At 43.2% G+C, this 27020-nt stretch overlaps 1 protein-coding gene across 8 annotated transcripts in view; it reads right to left on the bottom strand.

Annotated features, from left to right (window-relative positions):
* The window catches only part of Srgap2 (SLIT-ROBO Rho GTPase activating protein 2), a 231582-nt gene that overhangs the window by 89786 nt on the left and 114776 nt on the right, over window positions 1–27020 (bottom strand). For 5 of the 8 annotated variants that reach the window (XM_004862070.4, XM_004862071.4, XM_087194164.1 and 2 more), the window contains one exon: window positions 19494–19656. In XM_004862070.4, the coding sequence (XP_004862127.1) occupies window positions 19494–19656 (163 nt within the window). Of the gene's footprint in view, window positions 1–19493; window positions 19657–22196; window positions 22233–27020 lie in introns of all 8 variants that reach the window. The other 3 variants (XM_021242341.2, XM_021242342.2, XM_087194163.1) reach the window with 1 other exon arrangement.

Here is a 27020-nt window from a genome sequence, read left to right as displayed (position 1 = left end):
CCCATCATCATCATCCTTTAAATGAACTCCAGAAGGCAGCAGCTTTCTAACTGCTCTCATTTTATAATGTCCATATCTAAACATCCCAGAGTATGCTTTCTAAAAGGCAAACCTATCCATGGCACTGTCATGGTAAAACCATCACCCATTCCTAGAGTGTCAGTAAAGAACCATCTTTAGATGCTAAAAATTGGTGGGCAAAGGATGAGGAGAAGTAGGATATTAACGGAGTCTCAAGGTCTCCTCACAAGACTGACTAAAGTGCAAAGGGAAAAGTAGTTAACTCTGTAGTACAGAAACCTGGGAGACACCCACCCGCCCCCAGTAATCAAAATGGTCATGGCCAGAAATGGGACAAATCTACAGCAAGTGCCTCCTGCTGTAAGGAACTGAGAATACATCACCTCCGTGGCATTTCTGCCAAAACTGCTTAACCTGAACCTATCAGAAGGAGACATCAGATAAACCAGAACTGCAAGATAGTCTACGAAACAACTGGCCAGTACTCTTTAAACACGTGAAGCCCATGAATGACAAAGGCCGACAGAGGACCGGCCACAGAGCAGAGGAGACTGAGGAGATAGATCATCTCAACAGCATGTGTGACTCTGGCTAGACCCTGAGCCAGAAATCGGACATGAGTGCCATCCGAATGGGATGGGCAGATGAACAGCACGTATCCTGTCAGTTTCCTGATTCTGATCCTTGCACCACGTGGGATTTAACATTTGGAGAATTTGGGTTAAGGGTACAAAGGAATTTTTGCACTATTTCTGCAATCTTTAAGTCTGAAATTATTTCAAAATGAGATGTTAAAACAGCAACAACCTGACAGAGGCCACAGAGGATCAGGCTGTAAGGGGCCCACAAGGCCCTGCCTGCCTCCCCGGCCTCTCTGGGCCCACGGGCCCATTCCCATCCACCCCACCCTCCCCACTTGTAGTTCTGGAACACCCGTCCTGGTCGTCTCCCTTTGTTTTCTGCAGAAGCTGCTCATCTCCCCTCTCCCACACCACCACTCTTCTGAAATGCAAAGGACTTCACAAGGTAACCCTCGCCTCAGGCTTCCCTCCCCGTTACATTCTGTTAGCACCACCCACCGTTTCTCCTACTAGCGTCCATGCTCTTGGGGCAGGGGCCCTGTCATGGGTTCGGCATACTGCAACACGCCACACAGCATCAGAACTCAACTACGTGTGGACTGAACATACTGTCTACATTTAAAACTCTCACAATACCCCAAGTCTGTACAGTGTGCATTTTCATGGGAATTCCTTCATTTAATTTCAGTAAGAAATCTTAGAAAGATTAAGCCAAACCCTTATTTTACAGGCTAGAAAACCAAGTCCTGGACAGGTCACAGACCTGGGCCCCTCTGTGAGGTGGTATGAAAGCTGAATCCCAGACCAAGGTTTCTTCTGGTTCATAGACTACAAGTCAAGGCATCTTCCCTCCAAACTAACAAATAACCACAGTGCACAGGCAGAAGTGTCTGGGCCCGGTGTGGTGCTCAGGGAAAGCATTTAATGAATGAATGCTTGCTAGGACGAACAGATCACCAAGGGAGCAGTACTTCAATTTCCTATTTCATCCAAGTTGAACTTGAGCGAGGTATGCCTCAGAGGCCTGGCCTAACCCAGACACCGGCTGCATCTTAGGAGGAATGGGCAGCCAGGATCCACTCGTCTTAAATGAGAAGGCTGATTTCCCACCTAAGAGACCCCCATCCAGAGAGAGCAGGCTCCTGGCTGTCCTCCAGGGCTGAGGAAGGATGAGGCAGCCTCAGGATAGCCTCGAGCTGTGTGGTACCAGTCCTGAAGCAACAAGCTCAGATCACATCCTTACATCTAACTGGGGAGGAAGCCCAGGCAGGGTGTCAGCAATCATCTGATCTGATTACAACACCCTTTTAATCTTCCTGGGCCAAGAGGGGATGTGCTCTGATAACTTTAATAATGCCTCAGGTACAGTTAATTTCCATTCCCACTCTTTGTACACTGTCAGGTGAAGGAGACTGGAAGGACAGAATTGAACTCCACTGGGCTTCAGCCGAAAGCTTGGAAACAGACTGCTCAGAACTCGGCAGGAAAAACTCATTCTGAGTCTCCTAGGAAGCACCAACAGCAGACCCTGTGGACACCTGAAAGATCTGGATGCCCTTGGAGCAGAGAGAATTCTTCTGTGGCTGGGTAACAGCAGATATAAAATTAAATTTAAAAGCCCAGGCAAGATTTGATATGAGTCTAATGGACACAGTCATAAAGCAAGATTAAATCAAAATGACAGCAAACTAATTTATGTTGTTTTAAAGAAGGTTATCTACTTTATTGGTTAATGTGTTCTGCATTTAATGGATAAAGTTTTTTTTTAATGACTATCAAGATGACTTTTAAGCTAAAAACCTAAAGTCTTATAGATTTGTTTTTCTTTTCTTTTCTTTCTTTTTTTTCCTCCCCACAGCACTGGGATGAAACCCAGAGCTTTGTGCATGCTACGCAAGCACTCTGTCACTGAGCTATAGCTCCACCCTAGGAAAGGATATCTCCATTTATATAACATTTCTCTTGCAAACCAGTGTCACATCCTTTGTCATTATTATCATCAAAGGATCTCCAGGAGGCCAAGTGGGCAAGGAGTATGCTTCTTGTTCAGTTTATGGATGGGTTCATGGAAGTTTGGGAAGGTCAAATTCTTGCTTAAGACTCACAAGAAGATAATGCTAGTTGAAAGGAAACTTGAAAACTCCCTGTTCCATCCTTACACTACTACATTCCTTACTAGCTGACAACGCAAGAAAGTGCTTTAAAATTTAGAGGCAGTGTGCTGAGGATACCATGGTTTCCCAAGACTCCAAAATGCAATCTAATGACCCCCTCCTCCTGACCTCTTCACAACGCTCATCTGAGTCTTCTCACTTAAGGTCTACGAGCTACGTTGTTCTCATGTGGCTTTTGTCCATTTTAATTTGTTCTTCTTTCCTCTTTACTGGCTCTTCAAAGTCCTCTCTGTAGGCCTCCGCTGGCCTTCACAGAAAGTTGAGTGCTTTCTGGCTTCAATATGTTTTATGTGGCTAATTTTCAAATCTCCCTTCCAGCTCTTTCTCCTACTAATCCTGCCTTTACCATGTCTAAGACTGAACTCAGAAAGTATGGCACCATGTATGCAGCGCGTCACTATGAACAGAGTGCTGAACGGACTTCTGAAGTCCTGGTGGGTTTGATCCCATCTTTACCACCAGGCCACCTCACCGTGGCTCTCAGGTCGCTCACTAATTACAGGGCTGGATTAGAAGCACTGGATCTCTCCCACATTCTTTCCTTTGTAAATGGCAACTCCAATTTCCAGGGCTAAGGCCAAAATGCTTGAGGCCATCTTTGACTGCTCTTTTTCTCCTATGTCACATTCCAGAAACAAATCCTACTGGGTCTGTCTTCAAAGAACATTGCAGAATTTGACTTCTCAACCTCTCCACAGCTACGACCCTGCTTCAATCTGCTATCACCGCTCACCTGAACTATTATAGAGGCCTCGTTAATGGTTTCCCTCCCTGCTTCTACCTTGCTTCTCCTCAGTCCTCTCAACACAGAGGCCAGGCAGCCCTACTTAAACAGGAGTCAGACTGTGTTACTCCTGTTTCCAGTGCCCAGCAGCCTCCTCCAAGGTGCTTCCTGATGCAGCCTGTCCCCGCCTTAAACCCAGTCTCCTGCTATTCTTCCTTGTGCCTAATCTACACAAGACACGACATCCATCTCTCTCATGCTATTTTCTCTCCCTGAAACACGTTCCTCAAAGAGTTACCAGCAAAATCCCTCACTTTCTCCAAGAATCAGTCCAATTACCAATGTAGCAGCACTCTAAAAAATATAGCAGTATTCTTTTTTTTTTTGTACCAGGGATTGAACTCGGGTCCTTGTGCCTGCAAGGCAGGCAGAGAAACCACTGAGCTAAATCCCCAGCCCCTAAAAAATAGCAGTATTCTTAAGATCCCCATCCTCTGCACCCCGTTTTATTTCATCATGACCTGAAATATCATGTTTACTGATTTGTGTATTTTCTGTTTCTCCTGCTAGAATATAAGCTCCATGCAAGAAAGGGCTTTTTTGCTATCACTGTTTTCCAGGGTGTAGCATGGCGCTCAGAACATGGGAGGCACATTCTAAGTGTCTGCCGAATGACTAAGTCATTTTGATTCCAGTCTAGCATTTACTTTTTCCCATTTTGTGTCAGGTCTCTTGGTCCTGTCTGTAATGTGTTGCTCTGTCTTTTAGTAAATCCTATTCTTTCAATTCCCACTGCCATTGTCTAAGAACTAGTTCCCATTATCCCCCTGAGTTGTTTTTGTTTGTTTGGTTTGGTTTAGTTTTCCTGAGACAGGGCCTATGCATGTAGTTCAGGCTGGCCTTGAACTCCTGGCAATCCTCCTGCCTCAGCCTTCCTAGAGTAGGGATTACAGGCCTACACCACCATGCCCAGCTCATCCCCGAGTTACTGTAGCAGGCTCCTAAAGAGTTTTTTTCATCCTAAGCCACACAGAACACCTGCTACCGATCCCACCAGAATCATGGCTTTCAAAATCCCATTATCTTTGGCAAGACACAGGAACATATGACAAAACATTTCACTGCCCTACCCAGCGTGGCTAATGGCCTTCTTCAGCCCTACACGTAATGCCCCCTGAGCTTGCAAAGCCCTTCACACTCAGGCCCCAGACCCTTGCCACAGGTTTCTCCCGCCACTGACCAAAATGCAGCCTCTGTGCTGTCAGGCTGGTCTCATGAGTGGCATCTCTAATTGGGACAAAGAAGCAGGAAAGGAAGTGGGTATCAGATAATCCAGAACACTCAAAGATATTTCCATAAGATGAGAAGCCTACAGATAACTGCAAGTGTCAGCAGCAGGTAATTAAAAGAACACAGCCCAGGGCCAGGGATTTAGCTCAGTGGTTCCGGTGCCTCCTTTGCAAGCACAAGGTCCCGAGTTTGATGAGTTTGATCCCCTGTACCAAAAACAAACAAACAAAACAATACAGCCCAAGGGGCCGGGGATTTAGCTGAGTGGTTTCCCCCCTGCTGCATAAGCACAAGGACCCAAGTTTGATCCCTGGCACCAAAAAAACCCAAAAAAAACAAAAACACAGTCCAATGGCTGGCGATTTAGCTCAGTGGTGCCGCTGCACAAGCGCAAGGTCCCGAGTTCAATCCTCTGTACCAAAAAAAAAAAAAAAAAAAAAAAGAACACAGCCCAATTCATTCCCTTCTTATGAAGTTTGCCTGACTCCCTTGTCATGAATCTGTTCCTTTTTCCAAGCTGCTATAGAAAACTAATTATTGGCACCATTTGCTAAATCGCTGCCTTCAGTTGTAACCTGCTTCAGCACTGGATGTTCTGTTTGTTCAACTGAGATATAAGAAATCTAAGATCTTGAAGCATGTTTTAAGCTTGCTCTGCAGACCTTTGATAGTGCCAACTTGAATACTGAACAATTACAGACAAATGACACTATTAAATTGAACTGAATGAACTGGTAGTGGTTACTTGTGCTTCTGGATTTAAATAAAGAGAGGCTGCTGCTGTTTTTTAAAGAGGCCCTGAGAGAAGGGTCAGGTAGGCTACGCAATTTTCCTTGCCTGAGAACGCAAAGGCCCAGAAAGGCCATTGACTCCAAGAGTAACAAAAAGAGGATGCTTTTCACTACTCTCTACCCTCAAAATGAATACCAAAAGGAAAACAAGGTCATGGGAAGAAGCAAGGCAGGAAAGGAAGTGATGCTTATGTGGGCAGAAGGCTTGGATTATCTTGGCTTTGGAGAAGAGATAATTAAGCTAGAGAATGGATCTCCCGGTTTCTCTTCTGTATCTCCTTTCTGTCCTACATGCTAACACACTGCCAGAAAAGATTACCTTAGAAATGCAAAGACCTCTTCCACAGGAACACAACCCGATACCATCTGACCAGAACATCCTTCTTCAGAGTGATTTCTTCCCAGGTTCTAGCAATCACTACAACATTCTAGGAGGGAAGAGTAAGGATACGAGTAACTGACTTCAATGTAAAGATGAAGAAACTGACATCCCACATGGTAAAAGAATTTCGTGGAGCCAGCCTGGGCCCAGGTGCAGGCACAGCTTTGAGATCTGGTTTCCCAGCTAAGCTCAAAGATAATGAGGACGATGAAAAAGGAAGACAAAGGGAAGAAGATGGGGGGCTTCTTTCCTTGCCTTATATTAAATGGAATTGGGTGGGTATTTCCAAGTAAAAGCACACACAGGCTTCCCACACACCCTAGAAACAAGTGACTCCCACAAAGATAGCAAGGTGACTTCCGACTATCTCTGGATGTGTAAGAACGTGGTCCAGTGGAGACACAGACAACACAACCAAAGAACATAAGGAATGGATAAATAAGTTCTGGGACAGACAGAAGACAGAATGCTGTATGGTCATAAAAAGCAATGGGTGTTTTGTTTCCTTAGAAATGAAAGGAAAAAGAAAAGGAAAACATTACTATTCAGTCCTAACCCTAGGCCTCACCGGTGCCTGCTTAATTTACCAAGAGGATGAGTCCAGGAGTTGGAGATCAGGAAAGAGGATGCTCCTAGGTTCCTCTGGTCTTTCAAAGCCATAATTAGTGCAGACAATTAAAAATAATCAAAAACTGAGAGTTTCATTTTGAGTAAATGCTGGGAAAAACTGAACATAGACCCAAATGATTTGTGTGGAACACAGCGAAAAAAGAAAAAGAAAAGCAAAACAACCCCAAGGCCATACTTTAAAAAAAGAGAGGCAGGATCTAGTAGAAAGACTAAAGAGATCGGGAAAAGTCCAGTATGGTAAGCAAAGATGAAAATGGAAAAACTGAAAATGCTATCTCAAAAGAAGAAAAATTTGTTTGTTTTCTATTTTAAATAAAAATTATGTTTAGATAGCCAAGGAGAAATTGGAAGGACAACTCTCTTGACAAAGATAAATAGGAGACTCAAAAGAAACCAGTCCTGCAAGAAGGGAGCCTGAAATCAAAGATGCCACCTCTCTCTGGACAAGCTGGGCAAGAAGCAGAATCAGACTAGCACAATGGAAATACTGGCCTGACAAAAGCATTAAAAAGTATGACTAGAGAAGGCACGAGCCATTACTTCCGTCCACGAGCACTGGCTCTGCAGCTGACCAATACCACCGCCACCCTTCCACGTCCAGGCCGCAGAGCATGCAAAGAGATGGCCCAGGAAAGGAAGCCCAAGGCCTTGGCTTGGATCCCAATTGTCCCAACAGCTGTAGAACCCAGAGAAAACTGCTAACGCCCCTGCCCACGTTCTCATCTCCCAGTACAAACGGGATGACAGCAACCGTGCTCATCTTAGAGGGCTGCCATACTGAAAGCCGCATACGTGTAAAGCACTTGGCACAGTCCCTAGGCATATTCAGGACTCATTTACTATTAGTTAGAATTATTATTATTATTATTATTATTGTTGCTGTGAATATTATAATGAAAATGGAACCACTCAGCTTGCACACCATCAGTGTAGTTCTTCCTATCAGTAGTGAGTTTTAGAAGCTACTGTCTATTTGCATGGTGCCTGATGAGCTGCATTAGAAATCCTCTCCTTTTCTCGGAGAGGCATCTTATAGTCAAGTACAAGTGTTACAGAGATGTAAAAGTAACTCACCTACAATTATCAACTGCTGTTTGAATTATCAAATGAACAAATGAACTGAATTTGTGTGACGGCACCAAGTATAAGACTACCTCATATGAGAAAAGATGTTACTATAAAGTGAAGGATTCAGATTCACATCGCTGTATGGGCAGGGTCAATGTTAGCCTGACTACGGTGGTTAACTAGGTGTTAGCGATTTCCTGATATGAAGTGGCATGAAATACATGACATTATCTATATTATGTATTTTAAATTAAAAAAATATATAACCTTCGGGAACAACCCAAAGATGTCTACTCTCACCACTCTTAGTCAATACAGTTCTGGAAGTTTTAGCTAGAGCAATTTAGCAAGAGAATAAAGTAAAATGGATACAAATAGGAATGGAAGAAGTCAAATTATCCTTGTTTGCAGATGATATGATCCCATACTTAGAAGACCCAAAAGACTATTAGAGCTGATAAGTAAACTCAGCAAAGTAGCAGGATATAAAATCAACATTAAAAACATCAATAGCTTCACTATATACCAATAAAGGACTGGCTGAGACAGAAATCAGGAAAATGATTTCATTCACAATAGCATCATATAAGATCAAATACACAGAGTTCAGTCTAACCAAGGAGCTAAAAGACTTCTACAACAAAAACTTCAGAGCACCAGTTGAATGCAGTGCACACCTACAACCCCAGCACTCTGGGAGCCGAGGCAGGAGGGTCACAAGTTTGAACCCAGCCCGGACAATTCAGTAACTTAGAGGCCCTGTCCCAAAATAAAGCTCAGTGAAAAGGCCTTGGGTTCAAGTCCTAATATGGCCAAAAAGAGAAAATTGTTTTTGTTTTGCTTTTTTCAGAACACTGAAGGATCTGAAGACACCAGAAGATGGAAAAATGGCTGATACTGAAAGCTCTCTACAGAGTCAATACAATTCCCATCAAAACACCAATGGCATTCTTCACAAAACTGGAAAACACAACCCTAAAATTCACAAGGAAACACAAAGATCCGGAAGAGTCAAAGCAATCCTAACCAAAAGAGCAAGGATGGAGCTGTCACAACACCTGATTTCGCTACGTACCAATCCTCCTGCCTCAGCCTCCCAAGTGCTGGGATCATAGGCATGCACTACCACATCAGGCATGTTTTCTGTACTTTCTAATGTTCCACAATGCACACATAATACAGAAATTTAAAAGGTTGTTTGTGAGGATCCAAAGACAGGAGGAAGAAAAAATGAAAGTGGAGAAGGAGAAGAAAAGGAGGGAAGGGGAGACAGAAAAGGAATGGGAAGAGAGAGAATGTGAGAGAAGCAGGTTTTGAATTCACGTCCCCTTAAGTCTGGATCTCGACCAGATCCAACAACTGGGCAACAAAGGAGGTGGCAACAGTTACTTTCTAAAGATATCACCTGTAAATCCTGAAACCTAAGGCGCAGGGTGCAGCTGTGGAAAGAACACAGGAGTTCAAACTTGTCCCTCTCCTTCCTGGTCTTACAAAAGAGTTTGCGTTTTAGTTTTTCAACTGTATATTAGAAAGAAAAATAATCTTCCACTATAGAGTTCACAGCAGCATTACTCATAATTGCCTCCAACTAGAAACTACCCAAATGCCACCAACACTGGAATGGATAAAGTTGGAAGTTTCAAGGTGCAAGGTTTGCCCCAGACAAACCAGGACAGTTGGCCACCACAGGTCCTGCCACTGCAGGGAGACCAAATTTGGAGTTAAAGGTCTGCCACGTTAAAGGGGTTGTAAACATGCCTGGCTTTCCAGGGAAGCCCCAGAAGCCAAGCTTTAAGTGTACAGAGTACAGGTTGCGCACGCATGTGATCTCAGCACTGGAGAGGCTGAGGCAGGAGGACCATCAAGAGTTCAAGGTCAGCCTGAACTACATAGCAAGACACTGTCTCACCCCCCCACCCCCAGTATGAGAGTATGTCCCAGGACTAAAGGTAAAGCCAAAATATACTCATTGTAGCAAAGCAGAAAACCAATCTCCCACAAGTTCAAAGTGATCAACCAGCAAATGCTTACTAGAAAACAAAATAAAACAAAACACTCTTCACAAGAAGATAAACTCATCTATGTTCTCTATATCATAAACATTTAGTATGTATAAAAAATAAGTGGATGTGATAAATAAGGAAAAATGAAATACTGAAAGCCAGGAAACAAAAGAATGACATTTAAATTGTTGAAAGAATAGTATAAGATTCCATTTATATTTATAGTATTTATTTATTTTGTGTGTGTGGTACCGGGGATCAGATTCAGGACCTTGCATTTATTTGCAAGGCAGGAGTGGTGCCACTGACTTAAATACCCAGCCCCTCCATTTATATTTTTAAAAAATTTGAACAGGCAAATGCTTGCGCTGTTTCAGAAGTAGCTACCCTGAGGGGTAGAGTGGAAGAGTGCACAGGGTTCCACCTACGACCCTGTGGACCCGGTAACATTCTTTTACTCTGTCTGGATGCTGGTTACACAGTTGTTTCGGTTTGTAAAAATTCAGCAAACTACATGCTTTACATTATGTTTGCTTTAACTAAGTATTTAATACTTCCATAAAAAGTTATGGGGAAAAAAACCTTACAAAACATATAAAAGGGATAGAGCAAATACACATTTAGGGCCGACTACACTGGGTCTTATCTATAGAAGGCATTTGGTTTTTTCGTTCCTGCTTTTTGAGACAGGGCTCATTATGTAGTTCAGTCTGGCCTTGAACTCACTATGTAGCCCAGACTGGCCTCCAAACTTGAGGTGCTCTTCCTGCCTCAGTCTCCAAGAGCTGGGATCACAGGCATGTGCCGCCACCTCACCTGACACACAGCAGGCATTATCATCAACCCACAGAAAGTTTGGGGAGATCTAAGTGGATTAAAAAACCTAAGCCTTCCTAGGGGAAAATCTTACTGCTCAATTTAATTTTTAAGCTCTACTTAAGCACTTGCCTAGTGCTGTGTTTACAATATTCACTACATACTTACTGAGTGGATCTTCTAATTCAGGGTAGTATACAAGATTCACATACAAGACTGCGTTTGGACACTTTTGTTCCCTGAACACCGTAAGTTTCTTCTTCCTCCTTCATCTTCTCTCATTCCTCTTCCTTGGATTTTCTTAAGCATCCTTTGGTTTACAAAAACAATTACCACTATACCTTTGGTTGTTTTTTTGTTTTTGTTTTTGTACGAGACAGGGTCTTACTAAGTATTTCAGGCTGGCCTTGAGCTCACTGTGCAGCCCAGGTTGGCCTCAAACTCTTGATGATCCTCCTGCGTCAGCCTCCTGAGTGCTGGGATTACAGGCGTGCACCACCACACTACACCTTTGGATGTTCTTAAACCTAGTGTCTTGAGCTCTTTCAGAAAAAGGCAGCTGCTACCTAAGAAGCCACCAAAAAGGCAAGCACATAAACAAACCTATGGAAAAGACTGCAAACATCTTTGATGCACATATTCCTCTGAAGTCACAGCTTCCTAAATCCTAAAAAAGCCTGGACCATCCAGAGAGAAGCCTCCAGGGAAAACATAGGGACACTTCTGACACAGTGCCACAGAAACCAAAGCTGAAACACCAGGAGCAGCACTGGTTGCAGAGACCCCCTCGGTGCTGGCTTTGGCAGCAAACCTGACACCTTTATCAGTAGAGGTAGCTTTGAAGTAGCTGGCAGTCTTCCATCCCCTACTGAAATAAGCTCAGCTTCACATCCTATTCTTTTCTTCAAAGACGATCTCTTTATCAGATATGAGAGAAGAGAGCTCAATTAATCAGAACAGATTTTTGCAACCAAAAGAATAAAGTGGGCAACTGGAACAGCTGCCTATAAAGCACTGTACAATGCTGCTGGTTACCGTGTTACAATGTGGAGGAAATTCAGTCAATGACAGATACTGAGTTTGGTAGGGGAGGTGGGTAAAAATGGAAAGGTAAATTGCTCATCTACTCCTCCCTAAAGATATCTCCATGTTAAACCTTTCTCAAGGGTACAGAACACAGGGAAACCTTTGGGAAACCTTTCTCCATGTTGTACAGTCCACCCTTGGCATCTGTGGGGGTATTGTTACCGAACCCTGGAGGATACCCAAATCCAAGGGTGCTCAAGTCCCATACATGAAATGGCAACATTTTGCATACAGCCTTTGCATATCCTCCTGTATACTTTAAATCATCTTTAGATCACTTATACTACCTAATACAAAATAAGTGCAAAATAATACAAAATAAAAATTTAATACAAAATAGTTGTTATGCTTCGTTGTTTAGAGAATAATGATGAGAAAGCAGTCTAAATATGTACAGTACGCAGATGCAATTTTTTTACAAATAGTTTTGATCTGCACTTGCTTGAATCCACAATGTGGAACCTGTGGATATGGAGGCCTGACTGTACTTGCCAGAGACGTACGGGCATTGTGGGTTGGGTTTTCTCTTCCTATTTGTGACAGTAACACCTTATAGCATCCCCATACTCTCTCTGAACATATGCCAAGCAGCTGGACTCAGAGGCTCCAGAGGCAATCCTATCCCAGTCCAAAGGGAATAAACAGCTAGGCAGCAGACACTGCCTTTAGTCTAAGATCTCCTTTACCCTCTTTTACTGCCAGCCCCATTTCCTTGGTGCCAAGGAAATCTGACTGGTCACAGCAGTTCTCCTGTGATGGATGTACCAATGGCATAATGTTTAACATCTGAGTGTTCTGGAGAAAAGTCTTAATTGAGCTTTTTAACCCCTTCCTCAGCACTCTTCTTGCATTCCCCACTTCCTTCAGTGTAAAGGAAACCAAATCTACCTTTCGTCATCCTCCAGGCACAATAGGTTGCCTAGAGAGAGTGGCCAAGCTGCTCCAACAGTGGAGGGGCAAGCATGGCACACAGGTCCTCTATGTCCCTCACTTGCCCCAAGACGGAAAGCAGGGTATCTGCGGCGTGGTTCTCAACCTTGGCTGTACGCAGCAATCCCCCAGGCCTTATTGCTGAGACTTTGATTCAGCTGTTCTGAGGTGGGTTCCTGGTATGAGTGTTTTTATTATCTTTTAAATCACCTTTACTGAAGCATAATTTACTGAGAATAAAATGTACACATTTTTAGTGTACAGTACAGTAAGTTTTGACAAATGCACACCCACCCTCAAGGTTACATAACTTTGTCATAAACTGTTAAGTTCCCTTATGTCCCTTTGCAGTCAACCCTTCACCCATCCCTACCCTGGGTCCAAGGCAAGCACTGATCTGCTTTCTGTCACTAAAGATTTATTTATCTTTTCTAAAGTTCTGTATAAATGGTAACATACAGAATGTACTCATTTATGCTCCATTTGGCTCCTTTTTATCAGCATAATGCTTTTTTGAGCTCATTTACATTATATCTATCAGCATTTTGCCTCTTTTTGTTGCTGAGTAGTATATACGGATGCACCACAATATGTTCTTCCATTCATCCGCTGATGGGCATTTGGGTTGTTTCCAGTCTGGGCTATTATGAGTAAAGTATTAGCTTCCTATGGCAGCTGTAACAAATTACTGTGAACTTGGTGGCTTAAAATAACGCATATCTGCTCTCTTATACTTGTGGAGGTCAGAACTCCAAAAGTAATTTCACTGGGCAGAAACCAAGGTGCCAGCAGGGCTGCCTCTGCTCAGGAGGCTCTGGGGGAAGAGCATTTTTCCCTTTTCTAGCACCTACACCTGCCGCATGGCTCCTTCCTCACACAAAGACCATGGCAGACATTTTCTCTCTGTAACTCTGGTCCTGTCCAGGGGCCTTCCTTCCTTTTATCTGTCATCTGCCTCAAAGGGGAACTGTGACTGCATTTAGGCCCATATGGGTAATCAGACATAACATCCCATCACCAGAACCTGCAGGTGTCATGTGGATAAGGTAACACTCAGGCTCCAAGGACTAAAGCACGGACACCTTTTGGGAGGGGTAGGCATTTTCTGTCTATCACAAAAGCTATTCTGAATATCCAGGTACAGGTCTTTGTGTAGATATATCCTTTTGTTTCTCTTGGGGAAACGCCTAGAAATACCTGGAACTGCTAGGTCTGATGGTAAGTACATATCTAACTTCATAAGACCCTGACTGTTTCCCAAACTGGTTGTCCTGTCTCACATTCTCATCAATAATTTTGTGCGTGCGTGTGTGTGTGTGTGTGTGTGTGTGTGTGTGTGTGTTACTGGGGATTGAACCCAAGGTGTGCTGAGCTATAGTCCCAGGCCTCTTAAAATTTTATTTTTTGACAGGGTCTTGGTAAACTGCTGGCCAGCCTTGAACTTTCGATTCTTCTGCCTCAACCTCCAGAGTAGCTGGCTGGGATTATAGCTGTGTGCCCCTACATCTGGCCCATCCTTGCCAACACTTGGTATTGTCAGGAGTTTTAATTTTACCATCTAGCAAATGTGTGGTTTATTGCCTTATTTTTTAAAAAAAATTTTTTCCTGGTGCTGGTTATAGAACCCAGGGCTCACGCATGATACCCAAGCACTTTGCCACTGAGCCGCGTCCCCAAGCCTTCCTCATTGTTTTAATTCCCACTGCCCTGATAATTAATGACACTGAATATCTTTTCATGTGCTCACTGGCCATTTACATATCTTTATTACCGAAATGCTTTCTAAACTGTTTTGCTTATTCTTAAACATCTGGATAGCATGATACACTATTAGTGAGTTCTAAGAGTCCTTTATTCTCTATTTGAATGTGGCCCCAAAGTTCATGTGTTGGAAACTCAGGCCTCAATGACACAGTGTTGGGGGGGGGGGGCAGGGGGGACCTTTCAGAGGTGATTAGGTGACTGGATTAATGCCACCACCATGGGCGTGGTCTAGGTGCTCAGTATGGCTCCCGATCAAAGGATGAGCTTGGCTCATGCACCTGGACTCTCTGTGTCTCTCCCCTCTCTCTGCGGACCCTGCCTCCCTTCTACTGTGTTATGATCCAGCAAGAAGGCCCTTGCTGACGTGAGCCCCTCGACCTTGGACTTCTCAGTCGCCAAAACTGTTAACAAATAAACCTTCAGGAGCCAAATTAAACCTTCCTTCCTTAAAGAAAAAAAAAAGATATAAATCTTCATTCTTTATAAATAAGTTTCAGCCATTCTGTTATAGAAACACAAAATGGATGGAGACATATGTAGTGCAAATACTTTCTCGAAGTCTATGGCTTGTTTTTCATTTTCTTAATGTCTTTCCAAGAAAAAGTTCCCAATTGGATGAAGTCTCATTATCTTTTTTTTCCCTTTTATAATCCATGCTTTTTATATCCTAAGAAATCTTTGTTTATTCAAGGTCACAAAGATTTTTTTAAACTCTCCAAGTAACTTTCGTGGATGGGCAAAGTTGACAGTACTGGTTTATGGGGAACCTGGCCTTGCTTTTTCACTTTAACCTGAGTTTCTGCCAGAGAAACTTAATGCTTGAGGTAAAGCAGGAATACAGTGAACTGCAGTACTGTAAAAGCAAGGATGCAACTGAGAGCCTTGCGACTGTCTGGACTGACCAGCCTCCAAGCTTAACTGTGAGCGGCTGTCAAGTGCTAAAACAATGAGTTTAAGGCAGATGCACCTTCAGTGTGTTCCAGCTAAGTGAAAGGAGGAAGAGAGGAAAAGACTGTTCCCTCCCCTGTGGGAAGCAGCACACCCAAGTTTTCACTTTAACCTTATTAAGTGGGGCAAATTACTTCTATTTGGGGTGTGATTCTTTCAGAACACACCTCTCACAGAGACTACACAGATACGACAGTCAGACTTGGCAGTGTTTGGTCACCGTTTTTGAAGCCACCACATTAAACAAATGAAGGTGGCAGCAATAATATTTGCCCAAACCTTGGTTCCAACAGGGTCAGACAGACTGAGCTTTCATTACATGAAAGGAAAAGGTAGGAACACCGAATGGGCTCTATTTTCCCTGGACTCCTAGACAAAGTGGATCTGTCTCTATCTAGGCTGTGGCCAGGAGGCCACTTTCTCCAGATGTTATATTTAGCTAAAGGAATCTCCAACGCGGCCTCATGCAAAATGTGAAGTATGTCCCAGCAGGCGTAACCACAAACCAGAGGGCCAGCAGGGGCACCCCTGAAGGGAGTTAGGCAGCACAAAGGGGTTGACTGTGCAGCCACCCTGACATCCCCAAATGAGCTGAATTAGCTGTGAGCCAGATTTTTGGCCAGTTCTCACATTTAATGAGTCTTTGTTTCCCTCTTACTAGAGATTCTGACCCTGGGGAGAAAAATATGCTGCCTATTTCAAGCCAACTCCCAGCTGATTGCTCAGCACCAGGTAAGAGAGCAATCCAACGCTGATGTTTAGCACTTCCACAACTTTTGAAGTCAGGGGCAAAAGAAAAGGTTAGGTTAATTCTATAACTCAGTGAAATATCTGGATTCAGTGGCAAAGCGTAAGACAACCTGGGATAGCCTCTTCACTGCACACTGACAATGCCCTGATAGAGGCTGAGGATGGGATCATGGTGCTAGAGCCAGATGACTCGATTTAAACACTAGCCCTACCGGATTTCTGCCTAATCTCTTTCCACCTCAGTTCCCTCCTTGCAAAAAAGAGATAAAGATAGTAATGAACTTACAGAATTATTGGAAGGATTAAAGGAGATAATGCATATCAAGTACTTAATACAATACCTGGCGCATAAGTATTCAAAAATGCTGGCTTATTGTCATCATAACTCTACCAGTGAATTTTGTAGATTAAAATTAACATAAAGCACAGCTGTCCACAGTTAAGACAGAAATAAAGCTATCTTTTCTGAAGCTTCTGTCTGAAAAGAAATGGATTTTCCTTTTGCTGCTAGAATCAAATCTACTAGTAAAAGAAAAGACGTGTAGTTCATACATTGGGACTCAGTTTGGCATCTCATGCCTGCTGATCATCACAGATAATAGCACCTGAGAGACTCTTCATTCCTCAAGAAACACAGTCTTCAATCGCTTAAACAAGTCCTCTCCACACCGCATCTCACTCTTGTTTGTCCTTATCTTCAGGACTAGGCAATTTATCCACCAAAATTTAACAAAGTTTACACAACACCTAGAAGAAGCCCCTAGTATACGGTGGTCATCATAGACCTGTACTATACTGTATTTACAAGGCATCATGGAGATCACAGTTTAGGGAACCGAGACACACAAAGAAGTCAGTGCCCATGGTCTCAGAGCTAAAAGAGCTGGGCCCAATAGGATAGGCCACTTGGAGAAGGCCTTTGCTTTGATATACAAAGCGAGCCCCCAAGAAACTTCAAATAGCTGGTAGGGTGCTGGGTGTAGGGGCACACACCTGTAATCCCAGCACCTGAAGGCTGAGGCAGGAGGATCACCAGGAGTTTGAGGCCAGCCTACACTACATGGGAGGCCCTGTTTCAAAAAACCAAAAACCAAACCTAACCAAAACAAACAACAACAGAAATCTGATAGAGTGGCTAGCAGCATCCCGAGGTTGCTTATCTGACCAGTATAGTCTAACCAGTGGAATTCTAATTTATCATGTACAACACACTCTAAACAAAAGAGATTGAAACATTGGGATATGGAGAACGTTTCTTTGGCTATTACTAGAAAGCAGAGAGGTTCTTACCCAGCCAAAACAGAATGAATCTGTTTATTTAGAATTCTTTGTGTACACTGGGGTCCCAAGGGAGGGAGGAAAGAGATTATTCACTTTGTGGGATAGTAAATGTTGGCCATTCAGCAATCCTATGCATCAGACTAATCAGCTATAATCTAACTGAAACAAAGTTATAAAGATCAAGAGAAAGTCCTAGAAACTGCAATTATGTACAATACTGTGGATAAACTCACAAATGTGCTGTCAAGTGAGAGAAACAAGACTCCAAAGAATATGGAGTGTATGAGTCTACTTAAATATGAGATGAAGCAAAACTAATTTCCATTGTGAAAAAGTCAGAAGAGTGGCTATTCTTACAGGCTTAGAAGGGGGTGACTAGGGGTGACTAGAGGGAGCATGGGGGGGGGGCGTCTTCTAAGGTACTAAAATGTTCTGTTCCTTATCCAGCAGCTGGTTACACAGAGGTGTGGGGGTTCATTTTTGTGAAAACGCACTGAGTTGAGTGCACTTTTCCTCAATGAAATATATAAAAAGTCCTGTGAAATACATGAACAGTCCTATACAAGGTCTCCCTTACACCCCAGCATAAAAGGGCACCATTTAGGAAGGCCACCCTTGACACCACAGCTGGAATACCGTTTGGGGTGGACTTGGCTTCTGGAGGTGGCAGACCCCCTGCCTCACGTGGCTGGGTACCCAGGAAGACAGGAGCACTCGCGGCTTTGATGTCTGGCTGCCTTCACCATAGACATCTGAGAGCTGCAGAAGCCAGACTTTCTCAGCTTGGACCCTCTCTAAGCTTCTAAGAGCAGGAGCAAAGAAGGCTGCCAGATTAGGTGAAGTCAACCTAGGTGAAGATCTCTTGTCAGTGTTTTCTCAGAAGAGAGAAAACGGAGGCCGGAACTACTAGCCCACCCCTTTCCTGCTTGAGATAATCTAAGTGGTTGTCAAGGTCACGAAGCTGAAGTGGTAACCAATTACTGTTGAGATTTCACCTCAATAGGTTTTAATGTTAGTTACACACAAATTACCAAGTGGTGCAGAAGAATTCAAATCAATAACAAGCAAGTGAGAGCAGATGCTGGAAACTATGGAGATGGCATAAGGCACCCTTACCCCTAAGTGAAGCGTGGCCCAGCCGCAGGGCAGCAGTGAGCTCTGGGAGGAGCTCTCTTTCTCTCCTCTATTTTCTTAGATTGTACCCTCAGTACCCCGTCTCTGAGACACAGGGAAAACCCCTTCATGAGTCACTCCACGGGACAGCCCAGGAGTTGTAACTCAGTTCTTTTTTCACAATGGTAAAAACAAAAGAAATTGAGTACCAACTCCAAGTCTAGAAAACTTACAATAAGGATTGGAAAACTGATGAAAAGTTACAGGTGCCCTGATGACAATCCTGCTTGTGAGTCTTTTCTCTCCCAGCTGCAAATCTAAACATTAAATCACTAGAAACCAATGAATTCTAAAGAGCCCTATATATCATACTCTTTCTCCCTACAACTTATGGGAAGTTTACTCATCTTTGGGAAAGTAGTTTGAGGATATCAGAGACTTAGGGTCAGGCATGGTTTATTATGTGTAATGCTTGGGGCTTTTACCACCATTTGTAACCAAACCTCATGAATCAATGGCTCCACTAAGAGTGCAAGACAAGAGGTTCCTGGATTTCCAAGAGGATGCTTCTACCACTAACAGGAAAGGTGAATTCCTTAAGATTACCGCAACTATTTTAGTTTTTCTTTGGTCAAATTGCTCAATCAATACCTGAGGAATTGTAATAACAACTGGGCTTCAGAAAGCATTGAAGGCCCCATGGGAAAGATACAGCATGAGATGAATAACCAAATTCATGATCCACCTTGGTCAAGATAAAAATCTGGAAGGAGATCTAACCAAAAACATAAACATACATGAATTTGCTCAATTCATGAAAGAAAACATGACATAATACTCAAGTTCCCTGAACCCCAAAAGCTTTGCAGATTACTTGAAGAAACACCAAAATATAGTTATTGAGATACGTAGATTATAAATAATGGCACCAGCCCTAGGGTTGTACCTTGCAAATGGTTACTTTTCAAGGGTGAATACTAATTCAGCTCAGAGAGGAAGAAAAGAATGCTAATTCAAATATTTTCTCTCTGAATATGAGTAGAAAACAGCCAGGGGAAAGCCTGTCAAGAAAGCCAATAAGATACCTATTCTCTTATTTACAAGACTGTATCACTGTTTCACCAAAAGAATATCTACATACCTTTTTAAAGAGTCTTCCTGAGTCCTCGCTGACTTGGACAAATCGAGGAATTATATTATTCAGGTAGATATCACTCAGGGTGGTGTGGTCCCTGCTCTCCCGTTTAACCTGGTTTAAAAGGAGATTCCAACAGTTGACTGGAGAGAGAACATTCTGATCTTTCCTGCAGAGAAACAGCAAGGAAAATAAAATCAATGATGGTAAGCAACCAGGGCCAACATCTGCAATTAGAGCCCATGTCACAAAACCACAGCAATCAAAGCATAACCAGAGATAAAGATATCTTCCTAAAGCCTGATCACTACGCATTTTTCTTTTCTAAAAATTCAGTGGAGAAAACAGGAAAAAATAATAACAAGGAAAGGGAAAGAAGAGGAGGAGGAGAAGGATTATTGTTAAGTATCTACTATGTCCTAGGAACTCAGCGAAAACTTTAAATGTATTATTGTATTTAAGCACCATCATTTCATTATAATGAAGGGACTATCATTATTGCCTTTTCACTGATTAAAAAACGGAAGCTCACAGGTGTTGTAATCTGTCTGCAGCTGGTGAGGAGTCACACAGGACCAGGGAATTGGGCACTAGAACCACAGTTCTGCATTGTTTGACTTCAAAGTCCATTCCTTAGCCATTAGGTCACTTGGCTTATCTCTAGTGTTAGAGACAAAAGGTACAGATTTTATCTAAAGCCAAAAATCTCTACAGCATTAGAGACTAAATCCCCCAAAATTTTTTTTTTTGGTTGTTTTTTTTTGTACCAGGGATCAAACTCGGGTCCTTGAGCTTGTGAGGCAGGCAGCGGAGCCACTGAGCTAAATCCCCGGGCCCCTAAAAGTTTTATCTATTGTAGGATTCAATGAAGGAGACTTTGGTGACATCTGCCTTTAAAAAGGCACTGAAGGGCCAGGGATTTAGTTCAGCGGTTCTGCCATCTGCCTCGCAAGCGCAAGGACCTGAGTTCAATCCCTGGTACCAAAAAAAAAAAAAAAAAAAGGCACTGAAAACTTCAGTTCTATGGAACCCATCTAAGGAGTTTTGATTTCACTCACTGAACCCACAGTCTCATATCTCATATAACTAAGATCACGAGCCATATCCGAATATACTGCATGTATTCCTAAAACATTTACGACTTGAAAACAGACAAAAGTGCTAAACTCTCAGATTCTCATTTTAAATGAAAGGAATGTGATCTGAAAGAATTATCGTCTCAGTTCACAGTACTAATTTAAGCAGCAGAAAGTTCTGCACCTGGAATGTGGATTTCTTCAAAGACAGAAACAAAGTAGGAATCATTATGGTACTATTTATCAAGGGACACTGTGTGCTAGGGCCTTTGCACACCCCCAACTATCTGAGCAGATGGGTGCTGATGGCACATTTGAAAGATGAGGAAAGGTGGACCACAGATATGTTAACCGCTTTCCCTAGGTCACACAGCAAAACGATGGCAATGCTGGAATTCAAAGCCAGTGTAGAAGTGCAAAGAGAGTGCTCTGAGAGAATCCCAACCTGTGCCTTCTCTTTCCCAGGACCCTCCCTCCAGTCAGACTCTTAATGCACACAAAGTAGTTAACAGTGGCTTGGTTCTTGAGCCCTCACTGCCACCATCCAGTACTGGCGGTTTCCAGGCACCTGTGATTTGTAAAGCTGGAAGTTCAACTTGGAGGAGTTTTTCAATTCTGCAATAATATTAACAAATAATCACATCATACCTGCATAGGCTTTTGAACACCTCAGACCAGCAAATCAGTTACCTGACTAGCCAATCTAAGAAGCTGATTCAAGCCCATGACTACTACAATCCAAATGAGATTTCCTAAACTTGTCCCCTAAGCCCCGTACCCCACCCCAGGGACGGCACTTCTTCTATGGACAAAATCACTAACACTTATGTGCCAATCATGGTGGTAACATTATGTCCATTACCTTTGTGGGGAAATTAAAAGATTCTTATGAAAATAAAAAAATACAGTAGTGAAGAGGGATATGTGTAATTAACTCACTTCCTTAAAAGTGTTTAATATCTGAAAAAATAAAGCTAAACAGGAAACAATCTTAAATCTAAAGTGGTGAGAGATTGAAACACATATATTCAATGATATTTGTTGTTTCCATTGCAGGGAAACTTTCAAATTAATTCCAAATTAGTTTTAGTTATAATGGTCTAAAACAAAATCTAATTTATATTTCCTCAAGTGGTTTCTCTTGGCAAGATACCCAAGTCCTCAATAAGCATGAAATGTACCAGGCCACTACACATTTTTAAAAGCACAGATCTCAGAAGACCTTATATTTACAATCGGACTCCATCTGCTTCTACGGGGAGAGGATGAGTTGGTGGTCTCTATTGTGCTTTACACACAAAAATGATGCTGTAATTTAGTCCTACAAATGTGCAAAAGTTGTCTTCAATGAACACGGTATGCCATCGGATGTTTTCGTGGTTATGAGTGGTGTCATCCCAGTGTAGTGCAGGAGATGAAGGAAGACAGAATGTCAGCAGAGAGATGGACGGCTAACTCACAAAAGGATGCCACAGGTCACAGAGAAGCAGGAAAAGCAAAATCAGCCTAAGGCTACAGAAAAGGATGCAAGGGACATATCCCCAGGCACCCTCAAGAGAAAGGATAAGTGAACAAATATGGGTTAATAACAAGGATACATGGGGGCTGGTGATAGATCAAGGGCTTAGAATACCTGAGGCCCTGGGTTCCATTCATGACATCATCTAGTCTGAAAAAAAGAAGGAAGAGAGGGAGAGGAAGAAAGGAAGAGAGGGGGAGGGGGAGGGGAAGGGGAAGGGGGGGAAGGGGAGGCAGAAGTGAGAACATTTTGAAATAAAATGCCTTATTACCAATAAACTTCACCAAGAACTTATTTTGAGGTACTACAAGTACTTCTACCATATGTATTTATTCCCATCCTTACAGCAAGTAGTTGGATGGTTACTGCTGTTTTCACTAGGCATGAGCTTTTAAAACTCTATGTTAGAAACTCTGAAATCAGTAGAGAATCACATTTCAGTTAAAACAACTATCCCATCTATACAAATAATGAGCGACTCCCACATGAAAGAGCTCGGCCCCGGACCCTGTATTAGACCAACACAGTCTGCAGTGGCCTTGACACAGACTTGCCACGAGTGGTGAACTTTTCAACAGGGTGCTACTGGTGATGTTCCAATGGGTGGACTCTGCACAGGCTCATTTTTTAACCCAAGCCCTTGTGTGCTTCCTTGAATGAAGCTGTGGGGAGCACACAACTTAGCACACAGCCGTCCAGTTCACCGCATCACAGAAGGCTGAGGGGCCTCTGCTGGGTTCATGGCAGACCTCAGCTGACTCATGAGGACCCACACTGTCACTTCAGTGTCAACTGCTGCAAAACTTCCTACACGTTGGGGCTTACCTAATTAGTGTCTAGGAAGGGGGATGGGAAAAGTGGCGAGGTAATGTCAGTGATTCAGTTTCAAGACAAAAATCTTTCTTCTTTAAACACCTTAAATTTGCATTTGTTTGGTTGGTTGGCTGGCTGGTTTTTTAAGACAGGCTCTCACTATGCAGTTCAGGCTGGTCCTGAACCTACTATAAAGGCCAAGCTACCCTCAAGCTCACGACAATCCTTCTGCCTCGGCCTCAGTGGGTCACTACACCCAGCTGAACATCTCAGTAATTTTTAAGCGGTCCTATAATTACAATAACTCATCTGTGTGAATAAGGATTATCTCGATAGTGAACAACCCAAATCAAAATCAGAAATAACTTGGATACTTAACCTGATACAAAACTGTAACTCCTATGAATAATTCTGATTTCAGTATTTTTAGTTCATGAACAGCCTTACTGTTTAATTGATTAACTCTGTAATAAGTACTCTTTATAAATTTGTTCTTTAAAAGTAGACTTACAGAGGAAAACAACCAGTTTTTTTTAATCTATTTCACGCATGGAAGTTATGCAGACTTTTTACTTTAAAAAATGAGACTGGCTTGAAAAAAAGAGCGAAGGGCTGGGGATTTAGCTCAGTGGTTTTGCCGCCTGCTTCAAAAGCGCAAGGACCTGAGTTTAATCCCCGGCCCCTCAAAAAAAAAAGCATTAAAAAAAAGAGCGAAAGATTTTAGAACCTGTTGTTTGTTTCTTCTATGGTTCCCTGTCTCTTGCTACAACTGCGCCTTTTCATACAGTATTTCAGTTCCTCTGAGACTCTATGCTTTCTCAGACATATTCTTCCTTTCAAATGAGGTGTCTGTATTAATTCATCTATTTATTTTTGGACAGTGGTCAGGCAGGAGAGGCGCAGGGAGTGTGGGAAGAGGGGAACACAAATATACTGTCCAGGCAATTTTCCCAGCCAACATGAACAAAGAAGAAACACACTTCAGGCTGGAAAATAAGCAAGCCCATGAGACGTGATTTCATAGGGAGCAGGAGAAGACTTTGCTAGAGTGGTTTCCTGCTCCAGTGGCTCTGCAGCCTTATTTTATTTGGGGCCTCAGAGCCAAAGGAACTTGGTTTGGTGAGGAGATGAAATTTGTCTTTGTATCTTTTCCATCTATCATTTGTTTGCACAGTGTCTTTTGCTCTCCCTGTCCCAAGAGCCTCAGGTTGTGTAATACTTGGGCATTTAGAGAAAAGGGTCTGCATCCCTCAGGAATGTGCTGAACAGCTGCAAACCTCCTCAAACACTAATCCCGAAAAAGCAGACAAAATATCCAGAAGTATTTTTCTTACTTAAAAATGTTTTCAGGAGGAAGATCAAGAAAACATCATACTGTACTGGAGAGGAAATGACTCAAGTCCAAAGAAAGGAGACCCAGAAAGTCACAGGCCGGCTGTGCATCTGCAGAAGGGATCATCACTACCAATGCCCTGGAAGACAAAAACCTGCACAGCTGAATCATTTGTTTCAAAGACATTAGCCCAGTTTTTCTCCTTCAATTTAGACTATTTATAGATGTTCAACAAGTTCAGCATCAAACGCTCAAGGAGACTTTTCTAAAATATCCAGGATAAAGAGCCAACTCCATAAAGTTGGCCTCTACTCTACGTTTTTTTTGTCCATATCCTCTGGGCTTGCTTTCGATATCCCATCTATAAAATGGACATGTATCCCATTGGTGTACATCTAGCTCCCTGCTATAAAATCCCACAAGTCTCCTAGCCTAAGGTGTCATTTAATTAATAACTGCTATGCTCGTGGCTCTGTAAATGGAGCGCATCGAGTGTGGCGTTAGAGGGAAGACTTCAGCCTCTGCAGTGCCATCGTGAGCCATTTCCTTCTGGGCCAAAGTCTCTGACTTGCTCACTGTCAATCCTGTTGCGTAGATCAACTGAGATGCTGGATGCAAAAGAACCACAGCTACAGGGAAGCACCATACAAATGCAAGGAAATATTATTATTTTTATTTCCAAACAAACTAGGACTCAGCTTTCATCAATTTCCAACATGCTTCTCACTCAGCCCTGGGCCAGGGCCAAGAGCACAGCCTGCTGAAAACGCACAGCCCTCAGCAAATAATGGCTGGGATAAGACAGCAGCAACAGGCAATTAACAAAGCAGCTGTAAGTCTCTGGGAAGACGTGAGGGAGATACCAAGGGGAGAGCAGATTTCAACCTTCCACGTCCTTTCCCTAAGGAACAAGGTGGAAAAATCAGGCCTGCATTCCACACTGGGTACTGAGTGCTGAGGTTGACGGGAAGGAATCCAAAGGGAGCCCAGGCTGCCAGAACCTAGATTCCTCAGCAGCTTCCAGAGCCCCTGGCCCATCTCAGAATTCCTATCAGACCTGCCAGTCTCTATATAGCTGGCAAATATCAATGCATCCAAGAAGAATATAATTTCCCACTTTAAAAATAGACATATCTGTGATGACAGACAAAACCCCAAATGAGTTAAATACATCATGCAATGTATGGTATTAAGCATCTAAGTATGAAGAGGATTTAAAAACATGCTTGATTAAAAAAAGAAAAAAAGACTTCTTAGTGATGGCTGGACAGAGAACTAGTGATGAGGAGGCTGGATTTTTTTTAACCTAAATTCCCTCCTGGCACCTTGATTAAAATGAAATGAAGTGAGGCAGCCAAAGAGATTATTTTATTCAGATGAGTGTTATTAGCCTTTCTGGCTTATTTTCTCTATTATGCATTTTGCTGATGCTGACAGAAGCAGACAGGCTGCATAGAGAGGCAAAGCTGGTGGATTTATGGTCTGACAGTGCCGTGCATGCAATCAGACTCTTGCTGACCCAGATAAGCCACAGGATGGAGAGGATTTTCGGGGGAAGGTGTTAAAAGAAGGAGGGCAAAATAAAATAAAATCACTAAGGTAGGAACTGACTTGGAAAAGATTCTGCCTATAATGGTGGCTGCTGGCTGTGTGACCCAGTCGTACAGTGGTAGCCTGGAGGCGTCTTTCAAAGACAGGCGGGCAGACGGGGTAGGCACGCTTCTTAGGGCTTATCACACAGCTCTGGCTCCAGCTTTGCCAGGAATGAGATCAGAATGGAAGAGTTCAGAGATACAAAGAGAAAAGCGCCAAAAGCAAAAACAATGCATTCTATGTATGGAGAAATGAGCTTTCAAATTTCCAAGTCAGACCCACAAACTGTCCTCGGCAGCCTAGACGATGGTCAGAGGAGATGACAGCGGTGTACCCACCTTACTCAAAATAGCCTCAATTGTCCCCTATAATCAAGTCTGGAGGAAGAGCTGTATGGAAACAGGATTCTTGTGGCTCTGGATTAGTTCCACAGAGCCTGGCCACACCCTCGGGAGAACAGCAGGGCCAAGAGCAGGGAGCTCAGGAATCTGCTTTGAAGTGGAGAACTGGACACGCCCTGGGTCTGACAGCTGCTAAGCACTTAATAACAATCTCCTGGATGACTGCGGGACCAAGGTTCTTCTGAGTTATGGCGGAGAATCTGGGGTGACCTCCGAAGATGAGCCACTAGACTCTGACTGAAGTCATCTCACTTTGCCTTCCCATCCGCCACCCTCCTGGCACCCTGCTCAGAGGAAAGGAGGCAGGCAGAGGGTCTGCATGTCACTCAAGACAGCTCTGTGAAGCTCATGAACCAGTCATGGGAGAGGGGTCTAATCAAGAGGTGAATCTCTGCCATCTAGATTTCTTGCCTGGATTTCTGACATTTTACTATCTAGGCTCCTTCTTTGAGTCCTCTATCTCCTCTTATTTCATTTATTCATTCATTCAGCAAACATTAACTGAGCACCTACTGTGTGCCAGACACTGTTCTGTGTACTGGGAATAAAAGGATCACCAACTTGTTTCTGACCCGTTTCTCTGGTGTTTGCAGACCACTTGGATCCAAGACACGGCTTTCCTGCTCACGCGCTATCCATCAGCTACAACCCACACCTGACTTATCCTGGTCTTGCTGCTTGCATGTAAACTATGAAGACCTGACTTGGATAAATGAGAAGATCCACTCGCCCACCAGTTCTCCACGGCTTCTGCAGACCCTAGACTTCTTCATCCATACCCCAGGCCTTGGCACTAGC

This window comes from Heterocephalus glaber, unplaced genomic scaffold (genome assembly GCF_053883595.1).
Source record: "Heterocephalus glaber isolate CG9 unplaced genomic scaffold, H.glaber_assembly_v1.0 deba00001600, whole genome shotgun sequence".
Classification (NCBI taxonomy): domain Eukaryota; kingdom Metazoa; phylum Chordata; class Mammalia; order Rodentia; family Bathyergidae; genus Heterocephalus; species Heterocephalus glaber.
Note: the sequence above shows the minus strand (reverse complement) of the source record. Positions and strands in the feature narration are given on the sequence as shown.